Below are 19,091 nucleotides of genomic sequence, written 5' to 3'. Positions count from 1 at the left end.
TTGCTGTACCTGCATGTTAACTTTCAGTGACTCATGAACAAATCCCAAATCCCTGTGAAGTTCAATGCTTCCCAGTCTCTCATCATTTATGAAAGCTCAATTTCTGTTGTTCCTACCAAAGTGGATAGCCTGACATTTCTTTATCATAGAACATAGAAAGCCACAGCACAAACAGGCCCTTCGGCCCACAAGTTGCGCCGATCACATCCCCACCTCTAGGCCTATCTATAGCCCTCAATCCCATTAAATCCCATGTACTCATCCAGAAGTCTCTTAAAAGACCCCAACGAGTTTGCCTCCACCACCACCGACGTCAGCCGATTCCACTCACCCACCACCCTCTGAGTGAAAAACTTACCTCTGACATCTCCTCTGTACCTACCCCCCAGCACCTTAAACCTGTGTCCTCTCGTAGCAACCATTTCAGCCCTTGGAAATAGCCTCTGAGAGTCTACCCTATCCAGACCTCTCAACATCTTGTAAACCTCTATCAGGTCACCTCTCATCCTTCGTCTCTCCAGAGAGAAGAGACCAAGCTCCCTCAACCTATCCTCATAAGGCACGCCCCCCAATCCAGGCAACATCCTTGTAAATCTCCTCTGCACCCTTTCAATGGCTTCAACATCTTTCCTGTAATGAGGTGACCAGAACTGCGCGCAGTACTCCAAGTGGGGTCTAACCAGGGTCCTATAAAGCTGCAGCATTATCTCCCGACTCCTAAACTCAATCCCTCGATTAATGAAGGCCAGTACGCCGTACGCCTTCTTGACCGCATCCTCCACCTGCGAGGCCGATTTAAGAGTCCTATGGACCCGGACCCCAAGGTCCTTCTGATCCTCTACACTGCTAAGAATGGTACCCTTCATATTATACTGCTGCTTCATCCCATTGGATCTGCCAAAATGGATCACCACACACTTATCCGGGTTGAAGTCCATCTGCCACTTCTCCGCCCAGTCTTGCATTCTATCTATGTCTCGCTGCAACTTCTGACATCCCTCCAAACTATCCACAACACCACCTACCTTGGTGTCGTCAGCAAACTTACCAACCCATCCCTCCACTTCCTCATCCAGGTCATTTATGAAAATGACAAACAGCAAGGGTCCCAGAACAGATCCCTGGGGCACTCCACTGGTCACTGACCTCCATGCAGAGAAAGACCCCTCCACAGCCACTCTCTGCCTTCTGCAGGCAAGCCAGTTCTGGATCCACAAGGCAACAGCCCCTTGGATCCCATGCCCTCTCACTTTCTCAAGAAGTCTTGCATGGGGGACCTTATCGAACGCCTTGCTGAAGTCCATATAGACCACATCCACCGCTCTTCCTTCGTCAATGTGTTTGGTCACATTTTCAAAGAACTCAACCAGGCTCGTAAGGCACGACCTGCCCTTGACAAAGCTGTGTTGACTACTTTTGATCATACTAAACTTCTCTAGATGATCATAAATCCTGTCTCTCAGGATCCTCTCCATCAACTTACCAACCACTGAGGTTAGACTCACCGGTCGGTAATTTCCCGGGCTGTCCCTGTTCCCTTTCTTGAATATAGGGACCACATCTGCAATCCTCCAATCCTCCGGAACCTCTCCCGTCTCCATCGACGATGCAAAGATCATCGCCAAAGGCTCCGCAATCTCCTCCCTCGCCTCCCACAGTAACCTGGGGTACATCCCATCCGGTCCCGGCAACTTACCAACCTTGATGCCATTCAATAGTTCCAACACATCCTCTTTCTTTATGTCCACATGCTCGATCCTTTCTGTCCACCGCAAACCAGCAGTACAACCACCCAGATCCCTTTCCACCGTGAATACCGAGGTAAAGTATTCATTAAGCAGCTCCGCCATTTCTAACGGTTCCGCACAAACTTTTCCCCCTTCACCTTTTAAGGGTCCTATGCCTTCACATCTCATCCTTTTACTCTTGACATATTTGTAGAAAGCCTTGGGATTCTCCTTAATCTTACCCGCCAAGGCCTTCTCATGACCCCTTCTCGCTCTCCTAATTTCCTTCTTAAGCTCCTTCCTACATCCCGTATACTCCTCTAAATCCTTAACACCTCCTAGCTCTCTGAACCTTCTGTACGCCTCTCTTTTCTTATTCACCAGGTTCATCACAACCTTCGTGCACCACGGTTCCCGTACCCTACCAACACCCCCCTGTCTCATCGGAACGTTGTCATGCAGAGCTCCAGACAAACATTCCTTGAAAATCCTCCACTTTCCTTCGGTACTTTTCCCCAAGAATGCCTCCTTCCAATTTACCTGTCTAATTTCCTCCCTGATGACACTGTATTTCCCTTTACTCCAGAGAAACACTTTCCTAGCCTGCCTGATCCTATCTCTTTCCAATGCTATCGTGAAGGAGATAGAATTATGATCGCTATCCCCAAGATGCTCACCCACCGAGAGATCCTCCACCTGTCCAGGTTCATTAGCCAGCACCAGATCAAGTACAGCCTCTCCTCTAGTAGGCTTATCCACATACTGTGTCAGGAAACTCTCCTGGACACACCTAACAAACTCCTCTCCATCCAAACCCCTAGCCCTAGGGATATTCCAATCTATGTTTGGGAAATTAAAATCTCCCATCACGACAACTCTGTTATTCCTACATCTCTCCAGGATCTGTTTCCCCATCTGCTCCTCAACATCTCTGTTACTATTGGGCGGCCTATAGAAAACACCCAGCAACGTTACCGACCCCTTCCTGTTCCTAACCTCCACCCACAGAGACTCCGTAGTCAATCCCTCCACGGCGTCCACCTTCTCTACAGCCGTGACACTATCCCTGATCAACAGTGCCACTCCCCCCCCTCTCTTGCCTCCCTCCCTGTCCTTCCTGAAACAGTGCAGGAGGCCATTCGGGATTCTGCACTGACCACAATCCCATCCAGGTCTTATTCCCTTAACCCCACATATTTACCCTACTAAACCCCTGACACTAGGGTCAATTTAACATGGCCAATCAACCTAACCCGCACATCTTTGGACTGTGGAAGGAAACTGGAGCACCTGAAGGAAACCCACACAGACACGGGGAGAATGTACAAACTCCACACAGACAATGACCTGAGACCGGAATTGAACCCGGGTCCTTGGCGCTGTAAGGCAGCAGTGCTAACCACTGTGTCATCATTGCATTCCACTTGCTGAATTGTTGCCCACTCCCTGAGCCTCTCAAAATCCTCTTGAAGTATATTTGCATCTTCCTCGCAGATCACACTTCCTAGTTTTATGTCATCTGCAAACTTGAAAATAATGGAGGGATTTTGTACCCGTGTTTGCCATGAGCATAAACGACGACATGGGCCCAAAATCTTGTGAGAATCGGAAAACAAGATTCTCCCTGGCGTGATGTCATTTTCCAACTTTCCCTGCATGTCACCTTATTTCAATATATCTTAATAAATTTAATTATCTGGCTTCCCTGCCATATGTTCCCCGTCACATTTAGAATTCCTTCCCCATGACCGTGAGTTTGGAACAGGTACTTAACAATGTGAGGCAGTCAAGGGGAAATTGCCGGGGGAAGACAGGTAAGTATAGCCCCTGGGGGGAGGGGAACATGCCTGGGTAATGCTGTAGCACAGTCCCCTGGCACTGCCTGATCTCAGTGGAGTTGGCAATGCTGGCTGTAGCAGGTCATGCCCTGCTAGCATTGTGGCGTCAAAGATGCCTGCATTATTTCTTTGCCCTCAGTGCTGCATTATCTGGTGAGAAAAGCTGCTGTGCAGCCAGGGAAGCTATGTGCTGGTTTTCTTGCCAGAACCAGCAAGAGTAAAAAGTAGTAAATTTTGCCCATTACATTTAATCCACATATTCCAATCATTGATATGAATTGTGAATAGCTGGGCCCAAGCACTGATCCCTGCGGTACCCACTAGTCACAGCCTGCCGATCTGAAAACAACCCGTTTATAACTACTCTCTGGGCAGTATTTGATTGTGGGTGGCACTATAAATCTGGCAGGAGTCAAACGTTGGAAACCCGCTGGCATAAAATCCCCTTGCAGTTCTCCTAATGGCTCTTCCTACTGGCAGATGGTGCCAACCCCATTTGCATTCATTCGCATTTCATGAGTGGCAGCTCAAAGCAGTCCTCAGTTCACCAGAGACTTCAGGGTGAGTGCAACAACTTTTCTGCCAAACTGCTGCACTGCTCCTGATGCACTCTCCACCACTCTGCCGGGGCAGATGGTTACTACCTCCATCGCCATGTCAAGCTGGTCTTCATGGACAGCACTGCGCTGCTGGACCCATGGATCGTTCTGTGTTACTGACTCGGATCAGTACTGCACCTCGGATTAGGAAGGGTCTCCTTGTCCCTGGTGCCACAGAGCAATATTTATCTGGACATTACTGTGGACAGAACTGATTTTGCTACCCCAACGAATGTCTGAAGTTCGACAAGGGATGGAATGCAAGGTGAGGCCAGGGGATGGGGAGGAGGGTGGGGTCTGACATAATGAAGACATGGGGCGCCATGTAGAAGAAGGGCTGTATAAAGGTGGGGAGGAAGGACAAGGACTCACAATGCTATAGAGAAGGGCAAGGAGGTGGATGAAGATGATGAACAGTGGAAGTTAGAAGGGAGATCAAGGGGAGAGTAGCTAGACCCTGACAAGGTTGCATGAAAAGCTCACAACAAGGCAGTCAAAGGAATACCATGTCATTTACGGGAAGGGGATGCACAAAGACTCCAGATGGGGTGGATAGAGGTTTAAATAGAGTATGGGTGCCTCATCGGTGATGCACTTGTGGAGTGGGTTGTTAAATCAAGAAACAGTCTTCCTCTTGAAGCAGCTTGCCTTTTTCCTCATGGTTGCTGACATCCTGCACAGTATAGTGAAGCAGGTGGGCTGGAGAGAGTAATATGAGTGTGCTATGCTGATATTTAAATATGGCGCTGGGACATTCAAACCCAACAGCTGCGGGCAGGTGGACAAATCCACTGCCAGTCTGCCAAAATAGTCAAAGGAGAACTCACTTGTGCTTAATTAATGAGCCTCCATGCCCAGAATCTGGTGCAGGATCCCACTATTCTGGTCGGTGGGATGGGTGCTGCTGGAACTGCCCTCCACTGCACTTAGTCACAAAATGGGAGAAATCCACCCTCTTTTGCTGTCTATTAGCCAGTTATCAATCCATGCCAGCATATTCCTCCTGGGGCTGAAAGTGAGGGATGCATGGATGGGGACTGCAATGCACGGCATTGCAGAGGTGGGGTGGAGCAGGGTTTGAAATGTGTATACTTCAATGCCAGGAGTATTCGCAATAAAGTGGGTGAACTTGCAGCGTGGATCAGTACCTGGGACTTCGATGTTGTGGCTATTTCAGAGACATGGATAGAGCAGGGGCAGGAATGGATGCTGCAGGTCCCGGGGTTCAAATGTTTTAGTCGAAGTAGGGAAGGAGGTAGAAGAGGGGGAGGGGTAGCATTATTGGTCAGAGATTGTATCACAGTGTCAGAGAGGAGGTTTGATGAGGACTTATCTGTTGAGGTAGTATGGGCGGAGATTAGAAATAGGAGAGGAGAGGTCACCCTGTTGGGAGTCTTTTATAGACCTCCTAAAAGTTCTAGAGAGGTTGAGGAAAGGATTGCGGAGTCAATCCTGCTTAGGAGTGAAAGTAATAGGGCAATTGTTATGGGGGATTTTAACTTGACTAATATTGACTGGAATTGTTATAGCTCTAGCTCGTTAGAGGGGTCAGTTTTTGTTCAAAGCGTGCAGGAAGGTTTTTTGACTCAGTATGTAGACAGGCCAACTAGAGGTGAGGCTATATTGGATCTGGTGCTGGGAAATGAGCCAGACCAGGTGCTAGACTTGGAAGTTGGTGTGCATTTTGGTGATAGTGACCACAATTCGGTTACGTTCACCTTAGTGATGGAAAGGGATAGGCATGAACCTCGGGCCAGTGGTTTTAGCTGGGGGAAGGGTAATTATGAGGCTATTAGGAGAGAATTAGGAAACATAGGTTGGACTAGGAGATTACAGGGACTGGGAACGTCCGACATGTGGAGTTTTTTCAAGGAGCAGCTACTGCGAGTCTGTGATAGGTATGTCCCTGTCAGGCAAGGAGGAATTGGTAGGGCTAGGGAACCGTGGTGCACCAAAAAAGTTTCTTTGTTGGTTAAAAAGAAAAAGGAGGCTTATGTTCGGATGAGACGTGAGCACTCGGGTAGTGCACTAGAAAGCTTTAGATTGGCTAAGAGGGAGTTGAAGAGCGAGCTTAGAAGGGCTAAAAGGGGACATGAGAAGACTTTGGCGGATAGGGTTAAAGAGAATCCTAAGGCGTTCTATAGGTATGTCAAGAACAGAAGGTTGGTTAGGGCAAGTTTAGGGCCAGTTATAGATGGCAGAGGGAAGTTATGTGTGGAACCGGAGGAGATTGGTGAAGCATTGAACCAATATTTCTCTTCGGTGTTCACGCAAGGGGACATGAATATAGCTGAGGAGGACACTGGGTTGCAAGGGAGTAGAATAGACAGTATTACAGTTGATAAGGAGGATGTGCAGGATATTCTGGAGGGTCTGAAAATAGATAAATCCCCTGGTCCGGATGGGATTTATCCAAGGATTCTCTGGGAGGCAAGAGAAGTGATTGCAGAGCCTCTGGCTCTGATCTTCAGGTCGTCGTTGGCCTCTGGTATAGTACCAGAAGATTGGAGGTTAGCGAATGTTGTCCCATTGTTTAAGAAGGGGAACAGAGACTTCCCCGGGAATTATAGACCGGTGAGTCTCACTTCTGTTGTCGGCAAGATGTTGGAAAAAATTATAAGGGATAGGATTTATAGTTATTTGGAGAGTAATGAATTGATAGGTGATAGTCAGCATGGTTTTGTGGCAGGTAGGTCGTGCCTTACTAACCTTATTGAGTTTTTTGAGAAAGTGACCAAGGAGGTGGATGGGGGCAAGGCAGTGGACGTGGTATATATGGATTTTAGTAAGGCGTTTGATAAGGTTCACCATGGTAGGCTTCTGCAGAAAATGCAGATGTATGGGATTGGGGGTGATCTAGGAAATTGGATCAGGAATTGGCTAGCGGATAGGAAACCGAGGGTGGTGGTTGATAGTAAATATTCATCATGGAGTGCGGTTACAAGTGGTGTACCTCAGGGATCTGTTTTGGGGCCACTGCTGTTTGTAATATTTATTAATGATCTGGATGAGGGTATAGTTGGGTGGATTAGCAAATTTGCTGATGACACCAAAGTCGGTGGTGTGGTAGACAGTGAGGAAGGGTGTCGTAGTTTGCAGGAAGACTTAGACAGGTTGCAAAGTTGGGCCGAGAGGTGGCGGATGGAGTTTAATGCGGAGAAGTGTGAGGTAATTCACTTTGGTAGGAATAACAGATGTGTTGAGTATAGGGCTAACGGGAGGACTTTGAATAGTGTGGAGGAGCAGAGGGATCTAGGTGTATGTGTGCATAGATCCCTGAAAGTTGGGAATCAAGTAGATAAGGTTGTTAAGAAGGCATATGGTGTCTTGGCGTTTATTGGTAGGGGGATTGAATTTAGGAGTCGTAGCGTTATGTTGCAACTGTACACAACTCTGGTGCGGCCGCACTTGGAGTACTGTGTGCAGTTCTGGTCCCCACATTACAGGAAGGATGTGGAGGCTTTGGAGAGGGTGCAGAGGAGGTTTACCAGGATGTTGCCTGGTATGGAGGGGAGATCCTATGAGGAGAGGCTGAGGGATTTGGGATTGTTTTCGCTGGAAAGGCGGCGGCTAAGAGGGGATCTTATTGAAACATATAAGATGATTAGAGGTTTAGATAGGGTGGATAGTGATAGCCTTTTTCCTCTGATGGAGAAATCCAGCACGAGGGGGCATGGCTTTAAATTGAGGGGGGGTAGTTATAGAACCGATGTCAGGGGTAGGTTCTTTACCCAGAGGGTGGTGAGGGATTGGAATGCCCTGCCAGCATCAGTAGTAAATGCGCCTAGTTTGGGGGCGTTTAAGAGATCCGTAGATAGGTTCATGGACGAAAAGAAATTGGTTTAGGTTGGAGGGTCACAGTTTTTTTTTTAACTGGTCGGTGCAACATCGTGGGCCGAAGGGCCTGTTCTGCGCTGTAATGTTCTATGTTCTATGTTCTATGTTCTATTATAGATTATAGCATTTTCCATATTACAGATGTTAGGCTAATTGATCTGCAGTTCTCCATTTTGTTTCTCCCTCCTTTCTTAAATAGTGGGGTTACATTTGCCAACTCCCAATCTGTAGGAACTATTCCAAAATCTATAGAACTTTGAATAACGACCACCAATGTATCTGCCATCTCTGCAACTACCTCTTTCAACACTCCAGGATATAGATCATCAGGTCAAGTGAATCTACTTTAAGTCACATTGATTTCTCTAGTACTATTTTTTCACTGATATTGATATCTTGCAGTTTCTCATTTACACTAGTACCTTGATTCTCAATATTTCTGGAAATTATTAGAATTTTCCTCAGAGAAAACAAACACAAAAGCCGGGATTGATGATGGAATCACAAAATATTGTGAGAGGCTGAAAACATGATTTGTGCCGACGGGAATTGCCAGATTGATTGTCCCAGCAATGATGAGAACCCTATTTGCATTCATTTAAATGTCATTAGCAGACTTCCCTGCAGCAATCTATCCTCCACGTTGAAAAGTCCATCCACAGTGGCAGCATGATGCCATGTCAGTGTGCTTCACCACAACTTTAAATAAAACAGAAAATGGTAAGCTCACTTATGAGGTGAGTTCAGAGGTCATGGGGATTGGGGCATTGGGGCTGCATGGGGGAGGTGGGTGGGTTCACCAGGCAACAGAGCTCAGAGCACCAGGTGGCAATCAGCTAGGGGTTCAAAGGTTGGGGGTGGAGAGTTACTTGGGGGATTTGGAGGGTTGAGTTGGGAGGGCTGTTAACTCAGAGGGGAAGAGCTGGCAGAGGTTGGGGAAGTGGTGTGGCAGAGGCATGGGGGGGCGGGGGGGGGGGGGGGGGTGGGGGGGCGGTGGTGTGTTCAGAGGGCCAATGGCCTTTTTGAGAAAAAGGGGAATGGTTTGGCCCTGAAGGGGGCTGGACTCATCACCAACAGGGGAAGGAAGTCAGATCTGATTTGCTAAGCTTTTTCCATTGCTGTCATGTCTCTTTATTAGAGTTGACATGCTCAGGCATGAACTCACAGGGACCACCGCCACCCCCCACCTTGTCGACTGGAAACCCAATAAACCCACCAGCCAAGGCTTCCCTTCCCAGTATCAGGACCCTTCAACAAGGCAGAGACCCATCAGCTGAAGATTTCAGCCTCAGGATGCACCCATCAGCAGTTAACCTTTTGCGCGCTAACCTCCCCATTCTGTGAGTGCCATGGTTTCCCTGCACAATTCGCTGAGACGGTGAGCATATATACTCTCCCGACAAAGGCTAAAAGGCTCAGCAGAGCACCCTGCTCCATGTGGTGTGGGTGCTGCTGCATCCTTATAGATCCATCCCCTCCCCCTTTGACAGGATAGTGCACAGGGCCTTCCAGCGTCCCATGGGGCAGATTCCTGTGCCTTACATGAGAGCTCAGGAGACGGGAGTGTTTCCAACCTGTGACTGCCTGGACAGGCTGAGTGGGGAAAGGGTGGTGTGAGTTCTTGTCCATTCTGGGAGACTAAAGGAAAGTTCCTCAATGTGATGGCTAGCACAGTAGTTAGTGACTATTGAGACACTGCTCCCTGGGGTGAATGGACAAAGGATCAACCCAAGGAGGCAATGGCTCAATGTTCACTCCCTCTGTTTCTTCCTTTGCAGTGAGTAATGTGAGCGAGAGATGGAGCCTGTGGAGCTGGCTATCATTCTTCTATCAAGGAGAGGAGAGAAGATGTCAGCTGAGGCATCTGGTTTTTCAGAGGCAGAAACAGAGCCCAGAGGAGGATGGGGTGGCAGGCCTGCTCCACTGCTGCAGGGTCCCCAGAGAATGCCACTCGGAGGCATCCTCTTGGCCCAGGGTCTACAGACTGTACCTGATCTTCCTAGAAATGATCAAGAACCAGTGTCGGAGAAGACTTTGTCTGTCCAAGGACACGGTAACTCATCTGCGCAACCTCTTTTGGGAATTGGCGCCACATTGACTTGGAGGACTTCCACTGTCTGGCTTTGAAAGTCACAGCCATCTTCACCTTTTACACATCTGGCTCCTTTCAGGGCTCCACTGGTGACCTATGCGACATCTCGTAGGCCTCTGCTCATAAGTGCATCAAGGAGGTGACCGATGCACTCTTCGCAAAGGCTCACAACTACATCTATTTTATGGGTCCACCCTAACCAGGACACATGAGTTATGGGACACATCCACAAGTGCAGAGAGCCATTGACTGCACTCACATGGCTCTCAGATCCCCATGACATCAAGGAGTGCAGTTTGCCAACCACAAGGGCTTCCACTCCCTTAATGTTCATCTAGTCTGCAAACACACAAACACATCCTCCAGGTGTGTGCTAGGTTCCCAGGGAGTATTCATGATAACTTCATCCTTAGCTGCTACTCATGCTTTAGTGGAGCAGACCATTGGAATACTGAAGATGTGGACCCGGTGCCTGGACCAATCTGGCGGAGCTCTGCAATACCGTCTGCAGAGAGTATTTACATTGTGGTTGCCTGCTGCACCCTGCACAACCTGGCACTTCAACGGAGTGAGGAGCTGCCTGAGAAGGAGATGGATGAGCAGCATGTCTCCTCTGATGAAGAGGACGTCGAGATGGATGTGCGCAGAAGAAGGCCGTGGGAATGACCAGAAGGGGCAGGAGAACTTGTGGCTTCCTCAATAGCCTCGTATTTCATGGATGGTGAGGATTAGGGCCAGTGGTAATGTCCCATCATGCTGATGTCCCTTCCTTCCTGACAGCCGGCAGCACATACCCTCACTGGTATGGCTTGTGTCATGGAGAGGGAACAGTTACTCATAGTCCTGATGTTGCAGGAGGATGATGATGACTTGCAGTAGGGACAGTGCATTGTTCCTAAAGAGCTACTGTGAATGTCTGACTCCTGGTCGGCTGAAGGCAGCTCACAAACTCTCAGTAACCAGGGTAATATCAGGGCAAGGAAGCACAGACAGTTGCATCCATCCTGATGTGACTTTGAGCATACACGGTGGCACAGTGGTTAGCACTACTGCTTCATAGCACCAGGGACCTAGGTTCAATTCCCGGCTTGGGTCACTATCTGTGCGGAGTCTGTACGTTTCCCTGTGTCTGCGTGGGTTTCCTCCGGGTGCTCCGGTTTCTGAAAGACGTACTGGTTAGGTGCATTGGCCATGCTAAATTCTCCCTCAGTGTACCCAAACAGACGCCGGAGTGTGGTGACTAGGGGATTTTCACAGTAATTTCATTGCAGTGTTAATGTAAGCCTACTTGTGACACTAATAAATAAACAATAAGTAAAGATGTGCCCTGAGGTACAGTATCACGATGTGGAGATGCCGGCGTTGGACTGGGGTAAACTCAGTAAGAAGTCTCACAACACCAGGTTAAAGTCCAACAGGTTTATTTAGTAGCAAACGCCACTAGCTTTCGGAGCGCTGGTGCTTCGTCGGGTGAGTGGGAGATCTGTTCACAAACAGCAAACAGGGCATATAAAGACGCAAACTCAATTTACAGAATAATGATTGGAATGTGAGTCTTTACAGCTAATCAAGTCTTAAAGGTACAGACAATGTGAGTGGATCGCAACAGACACCTCCAGACGCTGAAAGATGCCCTCATAAGAATAGGATATGGCGCTCGACTCATCGATCGACAGTTCCGACACGCCACAGCGAAAAACCGCACCGACCTCCTCAGAAGACAAACACGGGACACGGTGGACAGAGTACCCTTCGTCATCCAGTACTTCCCCAGAGCGGAGAAGCTACGACATCTCCTCCGGAGCCTTCAACATGTCATTGATGAAGACGAACATCTCGCCAAGGCCATCCCCACACCCCCACTTCTTGCCTTTAAACAACCGCACAACCTCAAACAGACCATTGTCCGCAGCAAACTACCCAGTCTTCAGGAGAACAGTGACCACACAACCCTGCCACAGCAACCTCTGCAAGACGTGCCGGATCATCGACACGGATGCCATCATCTCACGTGAGAACACCATCCACCAAGCACATGGTACATACTCTTGCAACTTGGCCAACGTTGTCCACCTGATGCGCTGCAGGAAAGGATGTCCCGAGGCATGGTACATTGGGGAAACCATGCAGACGCTACGACAACGGATGAATGAACACCGCTCGACAATCACCAGGCAAGACTGTTCTCTTCCTGTTGGGGAACACTTCAGCGGTCACGGGCATTTGGCCTCTGATCTTCGGGTAAGCGTTCTCCAAGGCGGCCTTCATGACACACGACAACCCAGAGTCGCTGAGCAGAGAATGATAGCCAAGTTCCGTACACATGAGGACGGCCTCAACCGGGATCTTGGGTTCATGTCACACTATCTGTAACCCCCCATGACTTGCCTGGACTTGCAAAATCTCACTAACTGTCCTGTCTGGAGACAATACTCATCTCTTTAACCTGTGCTTCATGCTGTCTCCACTCATATTGTCTGTACCTTTAAGGCTTGATTAGCGGTAAAGACTCGCATTCCAATCATTATTCTGAAAATTGAGTTTGTGTCTTTATATGCCCTGTTTGCTGTTTGTGAACAGAACTCCCACTCACCTGACGAAGGAGCAGCGCTCCGAAAGCTAGTGGCGTTTGCTACTAAATAAACCTGTTGGACTTTAACCTGGTGTTGTGAGACTTCTTACTGTGTTCAGTATCACCACAGGCAGATGCACATTTTTCATAAGGGTCTAGCTGGTGGGTTCCATGTTCGCAGATCAGACATTCACAATGACTGGGTTGAGTAGTAGTCCTGACCATTGTTTGGGGTTTCCTCATTACCAAGGTGGCACTGGCATGACTAATGTATTCTGTCACTGTGAGGGAACGTCAACTAATGAGCTCTGTAGTGAGTATCTAGCCTTTCAATGGATTATGAACACAGTTATCTCAATGGCACTTCATGAAAAAATCTTATGAGAGCAGGGAGCCATAGAGAGGTTGCAATAAGTGAGATTCATTTATTTTACAGAGGTGGTTGCTGACTTACATACATGGTTGCTATCTACAAGTACCTCACACCCGTGCTCACATTGTGCAAATAGACCTTCTTAACATTTCTAACCCTACCAGAGTGAGTGGTGGTGTCCCCTGAGGTGGCAGTGAGTGAGTTCCCTGTGGATGTGTGATGAGTATGTGAGTGGAGAATGATGTGAAGACCAGAAGATCCCGCTGCCAGCTAATGATGAGCCACCCCTGTGAAACACAATGGGTTGTGCCGAAAATCCCCTCTTAAAAACAGGAAATTCTGGAAATACTCAGTAGATCAGGCAGCATCTGAGAGAAACAAGGTTAACATTTCATTAGATGGGAAAGTTAGGAAAATAATAGGTTTTAAGCAAGGCTTGGGGGGGGGGGGGGATGTTGGAAAAAAGTACAAAGGGAAGATCTGTGATAAAATGGAAGACAGGACAGATTAAATGAAAAGTGGGTTGCTTGTGCCAGATCAAAGGGAGTGTCGACAGGAGGTGTAAATGGCAGACTGATGAACAACTGCTGTCCAAAAACAAAGGATAAATGAAACTAAAACGGAAACATACAAACAAGTAGGAAACAAAATGAGGCGAGTATTTACAATCTGAAATTGTTGAATCCAGTGTTCGAAAGGTGTTCAAAAGTTGAGGTACATTTCCTCGAGCTGACATTGAGTTTTATTGGAACACTACAGGATCAGCAGGATCAGTGGCTAGCAGGTGTGGGCTTTCCTCAGGATCAAGGACCCCAGGGGTGAATATCCCCCCCCCCTCCCCCACACCCCCCTGAGAGCTACCAGCCTATCAGAGGCCAGCAGTCCTCCCCGGCAGGCAGTGCCATCAGGGAGCCTGCAGTCCACAGTGTTTGCATTTTGGACTCCTGCGTGATGAATGCCCCACCTGTTGCTGGTTGACTATGGAATCACAGAACGGAATTGTTACTGCACAAAAGGAGGCCACCCAGCTCATCATGTCTGCACAGCTCTCCAAATCCGCACTGTGACTTAGTGCCTTTCCCCATACTCTTGCATATTGTTTCTCTTCAAATAATCATCTAATGCTCGGTTGAATACCTCTAAAGAACCTGCCGCCTCCAGTCTCCCAGACAGCGCATTCTAGATCTGAACCACTCATTGTGTGAGAGAGTTTTTTTCTCACATCATATCTATTTCTTTAGCAATTCACTTATCTGTACCCTCTCATTCTTGATCCTTTTACGAGCGGGAACAGTTCCTTCATATCTACTCTGTCCAGCCCCCTCATGATTTTGAACATCTCTATCAAATCTCCTCTTAGCCTTCCTCTCTCCAAGGTGGACAGTTCCAACTTCTCTAATCTATCCTTTGGTGGCAGTGGGATGTGGCCTTTAAGTGGGCATAGGCAAGGTGGTGGCAGAATCCCAACCCTGCACTCTAACCTGATTAAATGCCCCTCCCATCTTCAAACTTACCTTGGCATTAGGTTACGCCTATTAACACTGTTCCTCTTTCCTCAGATGCTTCCTGACCTGCTGAGTATTTCTAGCATTTTCTGTTTTTCTTTCAGTTGGACTTCAGTGGCTGTAATGGAGGTTCGGCCCGTGAAACCCCTCTTTGTGGCCCCTGGAGCAATTGGTAAAATTGCTGATAAGATAGGTCAGTGAGTTTGAAAGTTTCTAGAGGGGACTTATCCTCCAATCACAGCCTGGAGCATGTGGGCATGCTTTCCTGTGGCTCTGTCCATTTTCCCCCGACTCCTGGTGCTTTGGGCACATTTCCCCGGCACTCCACATATTCCCCTGGCTCTCCTTGCATTCCTCTGGCTCTCCCCTCATTCCAAGCACTCGCCACTCCCCTCAGTGGGCACCCATGTTCAGGCGCCGCTAGGCCTCCGACCTCATTTGAGCATCCTCTTTTCTGCTCTCCAGCAGATTTATTGAGCGAGGGTCAGTGAGTGCGTGTGAGGGTTGGTGAGTGAATAAATGTGAGAGTGGGTCACTGGGTGAGTGTGTGTGAGGGTTGGTGAGTGAGTGAGGGTGGTTAAATGAGGGTGGTTGAATGACTGAGTGTTAAGGTGGGTGAGTGTATGAGGGTGACTGGGTGAGTGTGAGAGTGAGGCTGGGTGCAAAGGTGAGAATGCGTGAGGATGGGTGAGAGGCTGAGAGTGAGGGTGGATGAGTGAGTAAGCGATATAATGACTCTAAGATTATCTGTTACTGCACAATCCAATTTATCTTGGCAAAACTTGAGCATTGAATACCCATCCATTTGGATTACTGACATCATTGTAAAATCCAATCCAGACACCTGGCTGACCTAATGCTTGCTGTTATTTACTGTTATTACCCTTCCAACACAAGACTGAGCTGGTGAGTATCTGTGTCTGCTAGTGGTTATGTGTTAGTGGAGAGTGTGTGTGTGTTGAGTGTGTGCATATGTGTGAGATATGTATTTGTGTGTGAGAGACAGAAAGGTAAGTGTGTGTGTGATAGAATGGGTGAAGGGGAGGGGAGAGCTTGTGTCTGGCTCACTCCCAGTCTCAGGGTTCTCACTCACCCTCACCTGCACACACCAACAGGCACTCATACCCACTCTCACAGTGAGTGAGGGTGAATGAGTGAGCACCCTGAGACTGGGAGTGAGCTGGACACACACTCTCATCCTTTCACACTCTAATAGTCATTATTTAATACTAATTTTTAAATAATCAATTTATTGTTGATTTTGTTTTGTTCAGCCAGTTTTTATATGTCAGCTTTTTGTGAAATTCATGTTTAATGTGGCAAGTCTATCTTTCCGAAATTTGTTCATTGGCTCCCCTGAGTGTGAGAAGAATTGAAATTTGCCCCCTCCCCGCCACCCCCATGTGAAAAGATTGAACAAGTCTGCTATGAAGCTCTTTGGATGTCCTGAGGTTTTGAGAAGTGCTGTATAAATGTTTTTCATCATTTGTTTAAGAGTTCATGGACTCTTGTTTCAGCACTTCCTCTTTTTCTTTTCTGTTGAGCATCTTGAAACAACAAAAGAACAAAGAACAAAGAACAATACAGCACAGGAACAGGCCCTTCGGCCCTCCAAGCCCGCGCTGCTCCCTGGTCCAAACTAGACCATTCTTTTGTATCCCTCCATTCCCACTCCATTCATGTGGCTATCTAGATAAGTCTTAAACGTTCCAAGTGTGTCCGCCTCCACCACCTTGCCCGGCAGCACATTCCAGGCTCCCTCTGTATAAAATACGTCCTTCTGATATCCGTGTTAAACCTCCCCCCCCCTCACCTTGAACCTATGACCCCTCGTGAACGTCACCACCGATCTGGGAAAAAGCTTCCCACCGTTCACCCTATCTATGCCTTTCATAATTTTATACATCTCTATTAGGTCACCCCTCACCCTCCGTCTTTCCAGTGAGAACAACCCCAGTTTACCCAATCTCTCCTCATAACTAAGCTCTTCCATACCAGGCAACATCCTGGTAAACCTCCTTTGCACTCTCTCTAAAGCCTCCACGTCCTTCTGGTAGTGTGGCGACCAGAACTGGGTGCAGTATCCCAAATGCGGCCGAACCAACGTTCTATACAACTGCAACATCAGACCCCAACTTTTATACTCTATGCCCCGTCCTATAAAGGCAAGCATGACATATGCCTTATTCACTACCTTCTCCACCTGTGACGTCACCTTCAAAGATCTGTGGACTTGCACACCCAGGTCCCTCTGCGTATCTACACCCTTTATGGTTCTGCCATTTACTGGATAGCTCCCCCCTACGTTAGTTCTACCAAAATGCATCACTTCGCATTTATCTGGATTGAACTCCATCTGCCATTTCTTTGCCCAAATTTCCAGCCTATCTATATCCTTCTGTAGCCTCTGACAATGTTCCTCACTATCTGCAAGTCCAGCCATTTTCGTGTCGTCCGCAAACTTACTGATCACCCCAGTTACACCTTCTTCCAGATTGTTTATATAAATCACAAACAGCAAAGGTCCCAATACAGAGCCCTGCGGAACACCACTAGTCACAGGCATCCAGCTGGAAAAAGACCCTTCCACTACCACCCTCTGTCTTCTGTGACCAAGCCAGTTCTCCACCCATCTAGCCACCTCCCCCTTTATCCCATGAGATCCAACCTTTTGCACCAACCTACCATGAGGGACTTTGTCAAACGCTTTACTAAAGTTACTAATAGTCAGCATGGTTTTGTGAGAGGGAGGTCATGCCTCACTAACCTGGTGGAGTTTTTTGAAGAAGTGACCAGAATGGTTGACGAGGGAAGGGCTGTGGATGTCGTCTATATGGAGACGCTTAGCGCTAGATGGTGAAGTACTGGCAGCTACATATTTCTCGGTAATGATGGAAGTAATTTGGGGAGATGAATTTGTATTATACAAAATTAAAGTGTGCTGGGATAACACAAAATTCTACCAGGTTGACTGCAGTTTTGCGATTGCATTTGGCATTACATAAAATAAATCTGCTGACAAATCTACTTTCTTGTTCTATGAAAGGAGTTAATCTGTCCGCACATAATCCCCTTGCTTCTGCATCGCTTCTTAGAGAGGTATTGAAACGTTGTTGTTAATTGAAAGCAGCAAGAGAATAAAGCATGGACAACTTTCTCATGTTTTACTTCTTATTCTCTTACGTTTCTACTTTCTTCAAAATAATTAAAGTATATTCCAGAATTAGATGTTGTGTATAGCATGGGTAGGTGATAGGATATGGCTCATATGTTTCTGTGACAATATAAGATACCTGAGTCTCCAAGTCTCTCCCTTTAACCTGAAAATTCAGACATCCTCTCCCGACATACACTTTTCAGCAGGACTTAGTATTTTCAGCTTATTTATTTTTCCCTCTTAATTTAACAGGGTGAATTGTCATCAGTTATCACATCTTGCCACTAACTTTACCAGAATGAGCTGCAGACCATAAATTGTAGCTGTGGCTGTTCTGGTCTGTATGGCCCAGTTTATCTGAGGCAGAAACTGAATCAGTTGAAAGTCTTCATGGGCCTAAGCCCCTTGTGACCCTGGTTACTATGTTTGTAGGGTTGAAAATTTTCATGCCACACATCACCCTCCCATATTACATTGCCGAATCTTGATTGTAAATTTGTGAACTTGTTTTTGAGAAGAAGTTCTTCTGTTTTTTTGTGCACAGCTTGGACGAACAAACCCTGGTTTTACTGAGGAATCCACTAAGCCCACAAACGTGGGGATAGCCTCAGAGGAAAATGTAGTGGTCAGAATTTTAAAAGATGCTGCTAGTTATAAAGACAACAGGTGAGTAAATCGTATTGTGCTCTGCTTGTTTACATCGAGGAAAGGAACCAAGTACTGTCCAAAATGCCTTGTACTCAAGCAAAACTACTGGCCCTGTGTTCAAATAACTGAGCTAAAAAGATGAAAAACTTGAGTGATTATATACCAAACACAAGGCAATACTCTCGTGCAATCTAACTGCAGGCCACTTGTTTAGTAATCTTTGTCATAGAATCGTGGATGGTCACATCACAGAAAGAGGCAATTTGGCACATTGTGACCATGCCAGCTCTCTACAAGAACTGCTCACCTACTTGCACGACTGTAATGACTTAATCAGGCCATTGAGGTTGGTCTATTGGAATATTAACTCCCTGATTAAGAAGTCAATTGATGGGCCATCAGGGAGTCTTTTCCTTGTATTTAACCAGTTCCTCTGGCACTCCCGAAGGTAGCCTGCTGACTGATAGCACTCCGTGTACTGCTGTTGTAATTGTAAATAAAGGGATTTTGGTGAAGGGACTTCTGCCTCTGAAGACTTCTTACAACTACCCACCCCCCTCCCCTGTTTGTTTTTCTGCAACAGCCTTACTCTTCCAATAATTATCCAATTTTCTATTGAAAGCCACAATTGAATCTGCCTCAGGGAGATCCACCGTCTCAGGCACTACATTCTAGATCCTAACCACTTGCTGTATGGTTAAACTTGAAAAGTTTTTCTTCATGTTACTGTTGCATCTTTTGCC

General features: G+C 47.3%; 1 protein-coding gene across 1 annotated transcript in view; it reads left to right on the top strand.

The window, feature by feature from the left end:
- Positions 1-19,091, top strand: part of LOC144507503 (uncharacterized) — a 74,165-nt gene that overhangs the window by 45,274 nt on the left and 9,800 nt on the right. The window contains exon 8 of the mRNA XM_078234628.1: positions 18,245-18,366. Coding sequence (XP_078090754.1) covers positions 18,245-18,366 — 122 coding nt within the window. The remainder of the gene's footprint in view (positions 1-18,244; positions 18,367-19,091) is intronic.

Source organism: Mustelus asterias, chromosome 19, assembly GCF_964213995.1.
Source record: "Mustelus asterias chromosome 19, sMusAst1.hap1.1, whole genome shotgun sequence".
In the NCBI taxonomy this organism is placed as follows: domain Eukaryota; kingdom Metazoa; phylum Chordata; class Chondrichthyes; order Carcharhiniformes; family Triakidae; genus Mustelus; species Mustelus asterias.
This window is presented reverse-complemented; position numbering and strand designations above follow the sequence as displayed.